This window comes from Somniosus microcephalus, unplaced genomic scaffold (assembly GCF_052327205.1).
Source record: "Somniosus microcephalus isolate GS21.2 unplaced genomic scaffold, FLI_Smic_1.0 unresolved_chr4, whole genome shotgun sequence".
NCBI classification, from domain to species: Eukaryota; Metazoa; Chordata; class Chondrichthyes; order Squaliformes; family Somniosidae; genus Somniosus; species Somniosus microcephalus.
In genome coordinates this window covers 37,674,066-37,689,372 of record NW_028225182.1, presented here as the reverse complement: position 1 = coordinate 37,689,372, position 15,307 = coordinate 37,674,066, and the positions used below count along the sequence as shown (strand labels likewise).

The window sequence follows — 15,307 nt, the reverse complement described above, 5'->3', positions numbered from 1 at the left end:
GTGAACCACCGAGTGTACTCGGTCATCCAAGACGCGACCTCGTACGCGGATGCTATCAAGCTCCTCAAGGACCAGTACACGCGCCCAGTGAACGAAGTGTACGCCAGGCACCTCCTGGGGAGTCGTAAACAACAACCTGGGGAATCGACCGTGGAATACCTTCAGGCACTGTCTGTGCTTGGCCGGGCCTGTGGTTGTAAGGATGTAAAGGCCGCCGTGTACACAGAGGAACTTATCCGGGACGCTTTTGTAGCGGGCCACAGATCCAATTACACACGACAGCGACTGTTGGAGCAGAGTAACCTCGACCTCAACAAGGCCTCTGAACTCGCACTATCGTTGGATGCAGCCTACCAGGGCATGGATGCCTACTCCTCTGCACCGTGGACGCCGCGGGGAATGACAGCCTGGGACACGGTAGGACCGCCTCATAGCGCCGTGCCACCCCAGCCACACCCCAACAATGGCCCAACTACCGCAGCAGTGCCCCAAGGCCAGAAATGCTACTTCTGTGGCCAGGCAAAACACCCCAGAGCGCGCTGCCCGGCGAAAAACGCGATCTGCTCGGGCTGCGGGAAGAAGGGACACTACGCTAGCGTCTGCAGGGCCAAAGCCACCCCGAACCCCAGCAGCGCCGCGTGTGGGCCATGCGGGCCGCCATTTTGGACCTCCCCGGCCGTGTGCGATTCACCGGTACAGCAGCCATTTTGGACGCCTCCAGCCACATGGGGATCATGGACGCCGCCATCTTGGACGACAGCCGGGACGCAGCAGGCCCCCGACACCGCCTCATCTGATACCCGCAGCGACACACCGACCCCTACGCTGGCATCCGTTACACTGGACCAAGCGAGACCGCACCAACTGGCCAGTTCCACAATGGACATTAAGGTAAATGGTCACGATACAATCTGCCTTTTTGACTCTGGGAGCACGGAGAGCTTCATCCACCCCGACACGGTGCGGCGTTGCTCTCTCCCAGTCCTGCCTGCGCAACAGCGGATTTCTATGGCCTCCGAGTCCCAGTCGGCGGACATCGGCGGCTACTGCGTGGTGACACTCGTAGTAGACGGGACCGTGTACGATCATTTTAAACTTCTGGTCCTGCCTGACCTCTGCGCTGCCGTCCTGCTGGGGTTAGATTTTCAGTGCCACCTTAAAAGTGTTACGATGGCGTACGGTGGACCCCTACCCCCACTCACAGTCCGCAGCCAGCAGCTTCCAAATTGCCCGCCGCGCACCAGGTGCAACCTCTCCACACTCAGAGTCACCCCCCCACCACTGTTTGCTAACCTCACCCCCGACTGTAAGCCCATCGCCACAAAGAGCAGGCGATACAGTGCCGGGGACAGGGTTTTCATTAAAACCGAAGTGGAGCGGCTCCTGAAAGAAGGGATTATTGAGGGCAGCACCAGCCCCTGGCGAGCCCAGGTTGTGGTCGTTAAGACCGGCGAGAAGCAGCGCCTGGTCATCGACTACAGCCAGACAATAAATCGCTACACCCTGCTGGACGCCTACCCACTCCCCCGTATAGCTGATATGGTCAACCAGATCGCGCAGTACCGCGTCTTCTCGACCATTGACCTGAAATCAGCGTACCACCAGCTCCCCATCCGCCCTGAGGACCGCCAGTACACTGCCTTTGAGGCAAACGGCCGCCTCTATCACTTCCTTAGGGTTCCCTTTGGCGTCACCAACGGGGTCTCCATCTTCCAAAGGGAGATGGACCGGATGGTAGATCAAAATGCGTTGCAGGCCACTTTCCCATATCTGGACAATGTGACCATCTGCGGCCGTGACTTGCAGGACCATGACGCAAACCTCGAAAAATTCCTCCGCACCGCCCAACTCCTAAACCTGACATATAACAAGGAGAAGTGCATATTCCGCACAAACCGCCTCGCCATCCTTGGCTGTGTTGTGGAACACGGAGTCATCGGCCCCGACCCCGACCGGATGCGTCCCCTTATGGAACTTCCACTGCCCCACTGCCTCAAGGCCCTGAAGAGGTGCCTAGGGTTTTTCTCCTATTACGCCCAGTGGGTCCCCTACTATGCGGACAAGGCCCGTCCGCTGATCAAGTCCACCTCTTTTCCCTTGACGGCAGAGGCCCGCTTAGCCTTCCACCGTATCAAGGAGGACATTGCCAAAGCCACCATGCACGCAGTGGACGAATCCATCCCCTTCCAGGTGGAAAGCGACGCGTCCGACTTTGCCCTGGCCGCTACCCTCAATCAGGCGGGGAGACCCGTGGCCTTCTTTTCACGAACCCTCCAAGGCCCGGAGACCAGACACTCCGCTGTTGAGAAGGAGGCCCAGGCGATTGTGGAGGCTGTGCGTCATTGGAGGCACTACCTGGCCGGAAAACGATTTACCCTGCTCACTGACCAGCGTTCAGTTGCTTTTATGTTTAACAACAAGCAGAGGGGCAAAATCAAAAATGACAAGATCTTGAGGTGGAGAATCGAACTTTCCACCTACAACTACGAGATCTTGTACCGGCCCGGGAAGCTCAATGAACCCCCGGATGCGCTATCGCGTGGCACCTGCGCCAGCGCGCAGATCGATAGACTACGGGTCCTCCACAATGACCTCTGCCACCCGGGGGTCACCAGGTTCTTCCACCTCATCAAGGCCCGCAACCTGCCTTACTCTATTGAGGAGGTCAGGACCATGACCAGGAACTGCCAAGTCTGCGCTGAGTGCAAACCACACTTTTATAGACCAGACAGGGCCCACCTGATAAAAGCCACTCGCCCCTTCGAGCGCCTGAGCGTTGATTTTAAAGGGCCTCTCCCCTCCTCCGACCGCAATGTGTACTTCCTCAATATTATTGATGAGTACTCCCGTTTCCCGTTCGCCTTCCCCTGCCCGGACATGACCAGTGCCACGGTCATTAAATGTCTGAACAACCTCTTCACCCTGTTCGGCTTCCCCAGCTATATCCATAGCGACCGGGGCTCATCGTTTATGAGCGACGAACTCCGTCAGTACCTGCTAACTAGGGGTATTGCCACAAGCAGGACCACCAGTTACAACCCCCGGGGGAACGGACAGGTGGAAAGAGAAAATGCGACAGTTTGGAAGGCCGTCCTGCTAGCCTTAAAGTCTAGGGGCCTTCCAACCTCCCGCTGGCAGGATGTGCTCCCCGATGCGCTCCACTCTATTCGGTCACTGCTCTGCACTGCCACTAACGCCACCCCTCATGAGAAAATGTTTGTCTTCCCAAGGAAGTCCACATCAGGGACATCGCTACCGCCATGGCTGACGTCCCCAGGGCCGGTCCTACTGAGAAGACACGTGAGGACCCATAAAACGGACCCCCTGGTCGAGAGGGTCGACCTCCTCCACGCCAACCCCCAGTATGCTTACATCGCATACCCGGACGGGCGGGAGGACACAGTCTCCATAAGAGACCTTGCACCCTCGGGGACCACAGTAACCCACTACCCACTACCACCCCCCCCCCACGATCCGATATCCAGCCCCAGCAGACGGCAGGCCTGGGCCCCGCGACCCGCTCGACATCTACGAGGACGACACGCCTGTGCCACAGCCTACGCTGGACTCGACGCCGGAAGCTTCACTACCCCTGCCGTCGCCACGCCGATCACAGCGGCAGACAAGACCTCCGGAGAGACTCCAATACACTAACTTTTAATACACTTCACCCCGCCGGACTCAATTTTAAACAAGGGGTGAATGTGGTAAACCACTGTTTGTATTCCTGTTTGTCCTGTTTGTATTCCACTGTGTACATGCCTGGACATGCCTCGGCTGACTCCTCCCACAGGTCCTAGTATAAAGGTGACTGCTCCCCAGCCCTTGGTATCCTGGACCGGTCGACCACTCGAGGCAGACCTCCATTCTGTTGTTAATAAAAGCCTTTAGTTACTCTTCTAACTCTCAGTCTTTTATGAGTAATTGATAGCGCATCAATGTACAAAGGAGAAACCGTTTAACAGCCATCAAGGGAAATCTCCAGACCGATCAATATGCGAACCGAGTTACGGTGACAAAGTAAAAGACATTAAAAGACATTATCGGCCAGGAAGGCCAGTTAAGTTATCACCGGCTCCCGTTACAAGACAAAGCGCCCCTGCAGAGATTTCTGCCCGCCAAAATATTACAAAGACTGGACTATGATCTGGCGGGAGATAAGGCTGGCCCAAAAAGGGTATAAATATGGATTTTGAAAAGTCCATCAGCGCCTCTTCTACCTCGGTAGTTTCGGAATTCGATCAGGAAGTTTCGGACGGACATTTCGGAAAGGACAACGCGGTCGGCGTTCAGCCAGACAAGGCTCGGCCGCGACGAGAAGACGACGAGGGTGGCCCGGGTACCGTTGTCGGGAGATCATCGACGACCCAGGCCGAAGAAGAAGACACCCTCAGGAAAACCGACGATCCAGGCCGGAGAGAAAGGACATTCCGGGCCTAGCACTTCCGTGCCTCAACATCCCATCGAGGTGTTGTTCTGTTCCATGAACCCAAATCCACAACAGACTTGGTGGATTTCAGCCATGACGAGCGCTCACCGAGGCTGTGTCCACTGCCTCATCGCCTGAGAGAGAGAGAGAAAAACAAGCTGCGCCAGAAGTTTCCAAATCCACGTGACGACGGAAAGCTGTGCCAGAAAGGCTGCGAACCCCTCCTTTTTGCGATTCTGATAGCGGTGAGCATGATCCCGAGTTCCTCAAGTCGAAACTTAGTTCAGGTATTAGGGGAGGGAGTAAGGTTAAATCGTAATGTGTTTCCCCTTTTACGACGTGCCGTGTGTTCCCCATTTCCATAGAGTCAAGTTCATAAATTTGTGCATGATTGTAGTTACTTTAATCTGTGCCTATGACATGTGTTTTGTAATGCTTCAAACTGTTTAAAAATAAAAGCATCCATTTCATGCTATTCAACCTGGTCTATTGAGTCCTTTCTCTGCACTACAGTTCTCTGCATCTAAGTCCAAGGTCTAGAACCGTAGGGGAGAGTGGGTCGAACCACTCAAGGGTAATTATTGCACAAAGCCTGGCAGGAGACCAGAACGAGCAAGAGAAACCCCCTACAATGATGACAAGTTGGTGTTGTTGTTCCAGTGTGACAGTCTCCATTTCCCATCACAATCTTTATCAGTCTGTATGGAACAGGACAATTGTAATTAGAGTGACTTTGCCTCTATTTTAGAGTTTTAGTTTGGATAGACTATTTCCCCCTGATGATGTCCTTTTACTTATCAGCAAGGACGGGGGAGCTTGTCCTGTTTTGCAGACTACGAGTTAGGGGCACTGGGTGAAGCTCAGGCCCATACCGATCATCTATAAGAGGTCCTCCCCACAAGGGACAGGACACCACTAACAAGAACAAAGAGTCTGTCCGAACTAATGTCCCACAGTACATATCAACTGATTAAGGTCCAACTTTCCGATCCGGTAAAATGAAGCAATGATCCCGTCCGCATCCAGCCATTTGTAGAAGCTTCTGGAAAACCCATTGGACGCCGAGTGTTTGCGTGCCAGGCTCCCTGGAGAGGGAGCGGGCAACGCCCACCGGTACACTCAAGGCCTCCCGCAACCGGTGGGCACCGCAGGGAATGGAGAGTCTTATCGGCACGAGTAATAATATTATGATTTACTTTTATGAGTTTCCTGTTGTTTTGTCGAAAGAACATTCTGCGTTTGAGTTCCTTTGTTAATTGTGCCAACTTAAAGAGGGAGGCCAGGTGTAAATTCGTTCCTCTGTTGATGACACCGGGACAACCCATGTCATTTTATGGCTCAATTTTTCAAAATCCACATTAGACATAGGAACATCGGAACAGGAGGAGGCCATTCAGCCCCTCGAGCCTGTCGCTCCATTCAATGAGATCGTGGCTGATCTGGGACCTAACCCCACATACCCGTCTTTGGCCCAAATCCCTTAATACCTTTGGTTATCAAAAATCTATCAATCTCAGATCTAAAATTAACAATTGACCCAGCAACAACTGCCGTTAGCGGAAGAGAGTTCCAAACCTCTCCCACCCTTTGTGTGTAGAAATGTTTCCTAACTTCACTTCTGAAAGATCTGGCTGTAATTTTTAGGCCATGTCCCCTTGTCCTGAACTCCCAACCAGCGGAAATAGTTTGTCTCTGTGTACCCTATCGGTTCCCCTTAATATCTTGAAAACGTCAATCAAATCACCCCTTAACATTGTAAATTCCGAGCTTTCCACCATTGGGAAAGTACGCTGATCTATCCTTTTTAGATGCAAAGTGGATGACTACTGTATTAATGGTGCCCATCAAAATGTGCCCTTGTGCGACTCTTTCAGGTGGGGGTGATTGACCAAATTGTAATAGGCCCTCCTGGCAATAAATCCATCAGTTCTGTCTTTTTTTTCCTTTTTTTATTATTATTTTTTTTTCTTCTTTTGTCAAGTTTTATTCAAAGTTTTATTAATTTACAGTTGATTAGTTTAATCAAAAGAGCACCCCTAATTGGTCGAATGTTTTCTTAAGTTACAGTCAATTGCTTTAATCAAAAAGAGCAGCCAAATTTTAAATTAATTTGTTAAGGTTCCTTTAAAGTTTTATTTATAAACTAATTGGTTAATCACCCACACAAAAAAGATTACTGTAGATTTGCTTAACCACCCAATCAAAAGGGTCACTCCGATTGGTTGAATTAAAATAGGCCCTCCTGGCAATAAATCCATGAGTTCTGTGATTGGGTAGAAATTGTGGAGCTTGGGGTTAATCGGCTCAATGTGACTGCAGGTTGTGTGTATAAAAGGTGCTTGTTGGTGGGTGTAGGGATAGTTGAGTTGTTTAGTATCATGGGGGATTTTGTAGTGAGGGGTTTGCTCCCAGTGCTGGTGTTAGTTGGAGCTGTTTGTTCCTCTGATATTTGGCAACAATTTGGGGGCCAGAGGTTTCCATGGAGAAGAGTAAAAGCCACCCCTGGGCCTCAGCGAGTCCCTTCTCCTGGGTCTCCCTTTGGCTCCGGTTTCAGTGTGTCTGAGGGGCGCAGTGTGTCTCCACTGCAGACTGTGAGGGTGCAGTGTGGAGAGCACAACCTGCTGGTCAGGGTACAGATGGATTTATTTGGAACCAGGCACCTGATTAAAGCTGCTGACCTGACCCTGGGGACGGCAGGTTGTCCGTCAACCGGGATCTACTCTCAGAACCACACTGTCCTCTTTGACTATGGGCTGCATGAGTGTGGCAGCAGAGTGAAGGTAATGTGATTCCTCAACTCTTGCTCTAAGCTTGGTGTCTGGAATAGACCCAACTTGTTTTTCCTACCCTGATTCCTGTCTCCTGCTTTTAAAACCTCCAGACTTGTGTTGAATGATGTATTGTCCTTTGCTTTAACTGGTTTTCCTGAGTGTCTCCAACTTTGATCTCGGCCTTATTGGCCTTGATCCTTCACTTAGTTAACTTTTCCTTCCTTACATCCTGTCTTGTGGATTTTCAGGTCACTGGGGGTTTAGTTATCTACAATATTGAGGTTTTTTTCTTCCACTCCTTTGTATCAGAATACGGGGGAGTCTGGCTTAAATGAGGCTTTAATCTTGTTCTATTCATTGCTCTAACTTATCAACCTGTGGCTCCTTTTATTGAAGTGAAGCTGTCCTTTCATTGAATCTTTATTCTGTTTAATTGTCTTGTGCTTGCAATCCCCCTCCTTGCTTTAGCTGCTGAGGCTGCACAACTTCCAACCACCTGAGTAGAATGTTGTCCATTTCTGAACCTGATGTCTTTCAGATGTCTGGAGATTTCCTGGTCTACGCCACCCACCTGAACCACACCCCCAAGGCCCATGGATCTGTCATTGTGAGAACTAATGGAGCTGTCGTTCCCATTGAGTGCCACTATTTTAGGTAAGATTCTTTACACTGTCGCAAATAACGTCTACAGCTGGTGTAGTTCTCTGACCTTGTCCTAAAATGGCTCCGTTGTCTTTCCAGGAAGGGCAATGTGAGCAGTAACCCGATCAAGCCCACCTGGATCCCGTTCAGCTCCACCAAGTCTGGAGAGGGGCTTCTGTCATTCTCTCTGCGCCTAATGAATGGTATGTGATGGGTGGATGTGGAATGATTTCCTGTAGTCACCCACTGGCAGTTGTACCCAGTCTCCAACCCTTGTCCCTCTTGTACTTCAGATGACTGGCTCACAGAGCGCACCTCGACTGTCTACTACCTGGGTGACCTCATTCACATTGAGGCCTCTGTTTCAATGACCAACCACATGCCCCTGAAGCTCTACATTGATCGCTGTGTCGCTACGTTGAGCCCAGACACGGACTCCACCCCGAGATACAGCATCATTGACTACAATGGGTAAGGAGCGCTCTGCTTTCTCCAGCTAGTCCTGTCTCAATGGCTTCTCTTGATTCACTCAATGTCCTTTTTTTAAAAAATTATTTCTTCAGTTGCCTCCTGGACAGCAAAGCTGAGGACTCCTTCTCAACCTTCGTGTTGCCAAGAGACGAGCGTGAGCTGGACAAGCTCCACTTTGACTTGGATGCCTTCCGCTTCTTTGGCGATGATCGTTCCTTGGTAAGAGGAAGCCGACCACTGCAAAGTATTTACAGCCAATCTGCATAACTGGGTTGTGCTCCACATGAGTGTCCTCCATCTCCTCTTCATCTAACTCTCCAACATATCCTTCTATTCCTTTCTCCCACCTGTGTTTATCTAGCTTCCCCTTAAATGAATCTACACTATTCGCCTCAACCACTCCCTGTGGTAGCGAGTTCCACATTCTCACCACTCTCTGGGTAAAGAAGTTTCCCCTGAAATCCCTCTGCTGTATATCCTGTGTACTCCTATGAATCACTAACATTAACCACTTTTCTCTGTTTCTAGCCAGCTTGCTATCCATTCTGCTACTTGTCCCCTGAATCCACCTGTTCATTGAGTTCCCAAGTTGGGAGGGAGTCACTATATAATGACTTGTGTTGACTGTGTCCCTCAGATTTTCATCTCCTGTCACCTGAAGGTTGCTGCAGTGGATCGGAGAGATTCCATGAGCAAAGCTTGTACTTTCCAGAAGATGCAGAATGTGTAAGTGCCCCCTCTCTCCCTCAGGGATGTGTTGTGTGGGGAAGTGATGCCCAACCTGATTGTGAAACTGATTCTCTTGTTTAGCTGGACCCCATTGGAAGTATCCAACAATGACGTTTGTGCCTGTTGTCACTTGGGCAACTGCAGTGCCACAAGGGAGTTTGGATTTGATTCCAGAGGAAGGAGGGATCTTGTACCTGAAGCTGGTAGGACATTGATCCTCTAGATGTTGGAGGTTGCCCTTTACCCTCTCTAACTGGAATGTTTGATATTGCAGGGAGTGATGCTGAATTGAAGTGGGAGGGTGAGGCCTCCCTTGGACCCCTGGTCATTCTGGACACTGATGTGACAGACCTGGCAACCGAGTCCCTTAATGAGGTTGAGCAACGGATGGCGGAGAGGTCTCCAGGTGGTGAGTTGGCCGACTGCTAGTTTCCATTTCCCCCTCAGTATTTCTTTCACTCACTGTTGGTTTCTCATTGCTGTTTAGGTGCGGAGTCTGAGGTGGTCCTGATGGTGGCCCTGACTGTGACTGCTGTCTCTCTGATCTCTGCTTCGTTGATCGCCTTGTTCCTGTACAGGAAACGCAAGCAAACCCTGCGCAACAACTTGTGATTAATAAAGTGGTGAAATTAGCAAATCTGTAATGGTTATTGCTTACATTTGGTCATTGATTTAAGGCTGGGGATTTGCATTCTGAATATGGGAAGTTTTCCATATTTATTTACTTCCATTAATGATTCTTGACCCAGTGGCATGCCTGCTGAGTGTATTTAAGCTTTTCACCAGATATCAGGCTACTGGGGTATCTGCCCCATTTCACTAGTTTATTAACAGCAACTTGGAAGTGTTTGCCTGGAGCTAGTTATCTTGGCCTGCTGTTTGTCCCTTGTTAAGGAGCTTTGTGGGGCTCTTGTGGCGTGAGGTTAGTGGGACTGATTATTGAGCCCCATGAAATTGCAACGTTCCTGGAAATTTTAATGCTGGGATTAGTTTATTACTAAAGTGGAGGTTGTTTAGTCCTCTATAACTGACTGGGATAATGAGTCTAAATGGGGTAGATGTCCATATTCTAAAAATGATAGCGGCACTAGTGAGGGTGCAAAACATTTACTAGGATGATTCCAGAACTGAGATTCGACTTATTAGGAAAGATTGACCTGTTTGGGTTGCCTTCTCTAGGAAAGAGAAGGCTGAGGGTGTTTAAAATTATGACTGGGTTTGATAGGTTAGATAGAGATGTTTCCACTTGGGGGCAAGACCAGAACTCGGGGCCTGTAACTACAAGGTAGTAACTAACTAATGACTCCAATGGTGAATTCAGGAGAAACTTCTTTACCCAGAGAGCGGTGAGAATGTGGATCTCGCTATCACGGAGTGGTTGAGGCGAATGGTATAGCTGCATTTAAGGGGAAACTCTAAGCATGAGGGAGGAAGGATATGCTGTTTGGGTGAGATGAAGGGTGGGAGGAGGCTCGTGTGGAGCATAGACTAGTTGGACTGAATAGCCTGTTTCTGTGCTGTCGATGGCTTGTTAACCTGCAGGATTAGTGACCTGAGGAATTGCATCTCTGAAGGCCCCTTAAATGGCTTTCAGTCTTGGCCGTGGCTCAGTGGACAGCGCTCTAGCCTGAGTCGGAAGGTCGTAGGTTCAAATCCCACTAGAAAGCTTGAGTACAAAAGCCAGGCTGACACTCCCAGTGCTGCACTGTCGGAGGTGCCATCGTTCGGATGAGAAGTTAAACCGAGGCCACTTCTGCCCCCTCGGGTGGATGTAAAAGATCCTGTGGCACTTTTTGGAAGAAGAGCAGGGGAGTTCTTCACTCTGACCAATTGTTATCCATCAGCCAACATCTTAAGATGATCTGGCCATTATCACATTGCTGTTTGTAGGCTCTTGATGGGCTGCCATGTTTCTGACAACAGTGACTACATTTCAGAAGTAATTCATTGGTTATGAAGTGCATTTTTTAATTTGTTCATGGGATGTGGGTGTCACTGCCAAGACCTGCATTTATTGCCCATGCCTAGTTCGGCTTGAAGGTGGTGGTGGTGGTGGTGGTGAGCTGCTTTCTAGTCCAGCTGCAGTTTGTGCAGTTGGGCAGGGAGTTGTAGGATTTTGACCCAGCGACTATATGAAGGGACGGCGATATATTTCCAAGTCAGGATGGTGTGTGACTTGGAGGGGAACTTGGAGGTGCTGGTGTTCCCATGCGCCTGCTGCCCTTGTCCTTCTAGCTGCTAGAGGCCATGGATTTGGGTGATGCTGCCGAAGAAGCCTCGGTGAGTTGCTGCAGTGCATCTTGTAGATGGTACACACTGCAGCCAGTGTGCGCCGGTGGTGGAGGGAGTGAATGTTTAAGGTGTTGGTGGGACATCCTGAACGTGGTATGGTGCTGTATAAATAAAAGATTGTTCTTTCTAAACATCTCTGACGTGAGTGTGGGACCTACAGTAAAAAATAATTATGTCTAACCAACATACTAGGTTCCCCAAGTGGGATTGAGTTGCCGTACTGGATCTCCAACATCAGGTGGGGCTAGAATCCACACAAACTTAACGAGCACACTTTTGTATCTCTCGTGGCCGACCCTGGTCAGTGAATGCTGGCTGAAATCTGCAGTAGGACTGTTGTCAATACTTAACCACTTACATTTATGTCGCCCCTTCAACGTACTAAAATGTCCCAGAAGCGCTTTCAATTAAAATTTGACACCAAGCTACATAAGGAGATATTAGGGCAGATAACCAAAAGCTTGGTCAAAGAGGGAGGTATTAAGGAGCATGGAGCGCTGGAGAGGTTTCGGGAGGGAATTCCAGAGCTTGGGGCCCAGGCAGCTGAAGACAAGGCCGCCAACGGTGGAGCGATTGAAATCTGGGATCCTCCAGAGGGCAGAATTGGAGAAGTGCAGATATCTCGGAGACGGGGGTGTTGTAGGGCTGGAGGCCTCAGGATGTCCCAAAGCGCTTTACAGCCAATGAAGTACTTTTGAAATGGAGTCACTGTCGTAATGTGGGAAACGCAGCAGCCAATTTGCAAGCTTCCAAAAACAGCAATGTGAAAATGACCAGATAATCTGTATTTAGTGATGTTGATTGAGGGATAAATATTGTCCCCAGGACACTGGGGAGAACTCCTCCTGCTCTTCTTCCAATAGCAGCCGTAGGATCTTTTACATTCACCTAAGAGGGCAGATGGGACCTCGGTTTAACGTTTCACCCAAAAGATGGCACCTCTGACAGTGCAGCACTCCCTCAGCATTGCACTGGGAGTGTCAGCCTGGATTATGGGCTCAAGTCTCTGGAGTGGGACTTGAACCCTCGACCTTTTGACTCAGAGGCAAGTGTGCTACCGGCTGACACCTTTAAGATGATCTACTGTTGGGGCAGGTTTCCGGTTTATTGATAACATCTGCAATTATATGGTTCCTTACCACGTTAAAATGCCTCAACACTTCAGGCAGTGAATTACATTTGAAGATCAGAGACTCTTCTGCCTGCGATGGGGGTAGAAACTTTTGAGCACGTGCGGTGGGAGCGGTTTTCTGTCGGACCGCCAATCAGATGAGTTTGTTGGCTCGGGTGTCTCTGAACCCCCGAGGTTCGCAGCGCAGCGGGAGGCCGTTCAGCCCATCAAATCAGTGCCAGCTCTCTCTCCGATGCAGCAATCCAAACCTGCCTCTCCGAGACTTCCAGTGCAGGGGTCGTAGTCATGTCCTCGACTCAGCGGCTGAGCGTTCCGGCTCACGATGGTCAGGCAGTTCCCACTTCAGCCCTGTCTTTTTTGTTGGCATTTCATCACAAAGACTACGCAAAAAGTGTCAGGCAGATTGCTGGGAGGACTGTGCCAAGGCCCCATTGCCATGGGAACAAGCTGGCTTGGTTAGGCAGTGTAGGTCACACCTGTCCAAAATGGTAAATCAGCCGTCACTGTCCAAAACTAATCCCACTGATCTACTCTCTTCCCATAGCCCTGTATCAATGCCAAACTAACCCCACTGCCCCGCTCTCTCTCCATAGCCCTGTATCAATCCCAAACTAATCCCACTGGCCCGCTCTACCCGAATAGCCCTGTATCAATCTCCAAACTAATCCCACTGCCCCGCTCTCTCCCCATAGCCCTGTATCAATCCCAAACTAACCTGACTGCCCCACATGGTCCCCATAGCCCTGTATCAATCCCAAACTAATCCCACTGCCCCGCTCTCTCTCCACAGCCCTGTATCAATCCCAAACTAATTCCACTGCCCCGCTCTCTCCCCATAGCCCTGTATCAATCCCAAACTAATTCCACTGCCCCACTCTCTCCCCATAGCCCTGTATCAATCCCAAACTAATCCCACTGCCCCGCTCTCTCCCCAAAGCCCTGTATCAATCCCAAACTAATTCCACTGCCCCACTCTCTCCCCATAGCCCTGTATCAATCCCAAACTAATTCCACTGCCCCACTCTCTCCCCAAAGCCCTGGATCAATCCCAAACTAATCCCACTGCCCCGCTCTCTCCCCATAGCCCTGTATCAATCCCAAACTAATCCCACTGCCCTGCTCTCTCCCCATAGCCCTGTATCAATCCCAAACTAATCCCACTGCCCCGCTCTCTCCCCATAGCCCTGTATCAATCCAAAACTAATCCCACTACCCCGCTCTCTCCATAACCCTGTATCGATCCCAAACTAATCCCACTGCCCCGCTCTCTCCCCATAGCCCTGTAACAATCCCAAACTAATTCCACTGCCCCACTCTCTCCCCAAAGCCCTGGATCAATCCCAAACTAATCCCACTGCCCCGCTCTCTCCCCATAGCCCTGTATCAATCCCAAACTAATCCCACTGCCCCGCTCTCTCCCCATAGCCCTGTATCAATCCCAAACTAATCCCACTGCCCCGCTCTCTCCCCATCGCCCTGTATCAATCCAAAACTAATCCCACTACCCCGCTCTCTCCATAACCCTGTATCGATCCCAAACTAATCCCACTACCCCGCTCTCTCCATAACCCTGTATCAATTCCAAACTAATTCCACTGCCCCGCTCTCTCCCCAAAGCCCTGGATCAATCCCAAACTATTCCCACTGCCCTGCTCTCTCCCCATAGTTTTGTATCAATCCCAAACTAATCCCACTGCCCTGCTCTCTCCCCATAGCCCTGTATCAACCCAAACTAATCCCACTGCCCCGCTCTCTCCCCATAGCCCTGTATCAATCCCAAACTAATCCCACTGCCCCGCTCTCTCCATAGCCCTGTATCAATCCCAAACTAATTCCACTGCCCCACTCTCTCCCCAAAGCCCTGGATCAATCCCAAACTAATCCCACTGCCCCGCTCTCTCCCCATAGCCCTGTATCAATCCCAAACTAATCCCACTGCCCCGCTCTCTCCCCATAGCCCTGTATCAATCCAAAACTAATCCCACTACCCCGCTCTCTCCATAACCCTGTATCGATCCCAAACTAATCCCACTGCCCCGCTCTCTCCCCATAGCCCTGTATCAATCCTAAACTAATCCCACTGCCCTGCTCTCTCCATAACCCTGTATCGATCCCAAACTCACCCTTGCCTCTGACTTAGACGGTTGTGGATTTAAGTCCCACTCCAGAGACTCGAGCATAATAATCTAGGCTGACACCCCAGGGCAGGACTGAGGGAGTGCTGCACTGTTGGAGGTGCCGTCTTTCGGCTGCAATGCTAAACTGAGGCCCCGTCTTCCCTCTCAGATGGACGTAATAGATCCCATGGCCACTATTTCGTAGAAGAGCAGGGGAGTTATCCCCAGGTGTCCTGGCAAATATTTATCCCTCAATCAACATCACTAAAAACAGATGATCTGGTCATTATCCCGTTGCTGTTTGTGGGAGCTTGCTGTGCGCAAATTGCTGCTTTCTTTCTGACATTACAATAGTGACTGCGCTCCAAAAAGTACCTCATTGGCTGTAACGCGCTTTGGGATGTCCTGAGGTTGTGAAAGGCGCTATATAAATACAAGTCTTTATTTTTTTCTTTTACAGGCGACTTTGGGCCGATGGTTCCCAAAGCTCTCCACCCAATGGGGGCACTTTGGTTTGGTTTTTGGTTGATGACATCGCCCAGTGTCTTCCTATTGATGGTTTTGGAGAAGGTCAACCCAATCTCTGCCTCTTTCTTTATCATAGGCAACGGCCTATTAAAAGTCAACCACGTGCTCCCTTTTTAAAGGGTCGCAAACGATAAGGTCTGTAAATTAAGATAAATTTGAAAGGAACCGTAACAAATCAAATTAAAATTTGGTTGCC

General features: G+C 50.3%; 1 protein-coding gene across 1 annotated transcript; it reads left to right on the top strand.

Moving 5' to 3' along the window:
• Window positions 1-6,793: 6,793 nt before the first annotated feature.
• On the top strand, window positions 6,794-9,679 carry LOC147090567 (zona pellucida sperm-binding protein 3-like). The gene is made up of 9 exons (XM_085977311.1): window positions 6,794-7,209; window positions 7,739-7,854; window positions 7,942-8,045; window positions 8,136-8,313; window positions 8,406-8,532; window positions 8,951-9,039; window positions 9,124-9,245; window positions 9,317-9,451; window positions 9,530-9,679. Exons 1-9 carry the CDS (start codon window positions 6,808-6,810, stop codon window positions 9,652-9,654), a joined length of 1,398 nt encoding a protein of 465 aa, XP_085833437.1. The 5' UTR covers window positions 6,794-6,807; the 3' UTR covers window positions 9,655-9,679.
• The last annotated feature ends 5,628 nt before the right edge of the window (window positions 9,680-15,307 follow it).

What these genes read in the sequence shown, in the direction of transcription:
- LOC147090567 (XM_085977311.1), top strand. Translation starts at nt 6,808, where the DNA reads ATGGGGGATTTTGTAGTGAGGGGTTTGCTCCCAGTGCTGGTGTTAGTT. An exon ending in AGTGTGGCAGCAGAGTGAAG is followed by an intron (nt 7,210 to 7,738) that starts GTAATGTGATTC and finishes GATGTCTTTCAG; the next exon opens with ATGTCTGGAGATTTCCTGGT. An exon ending in AGCATCATTGACTACAATGG is followed by an intron (nt 8,314 to 8,405) that starts GTAAGGAGCGCT and finishes TTATTTCTTCAG; the next exon opens with TTGCCTCCTGGACAGCAAAG.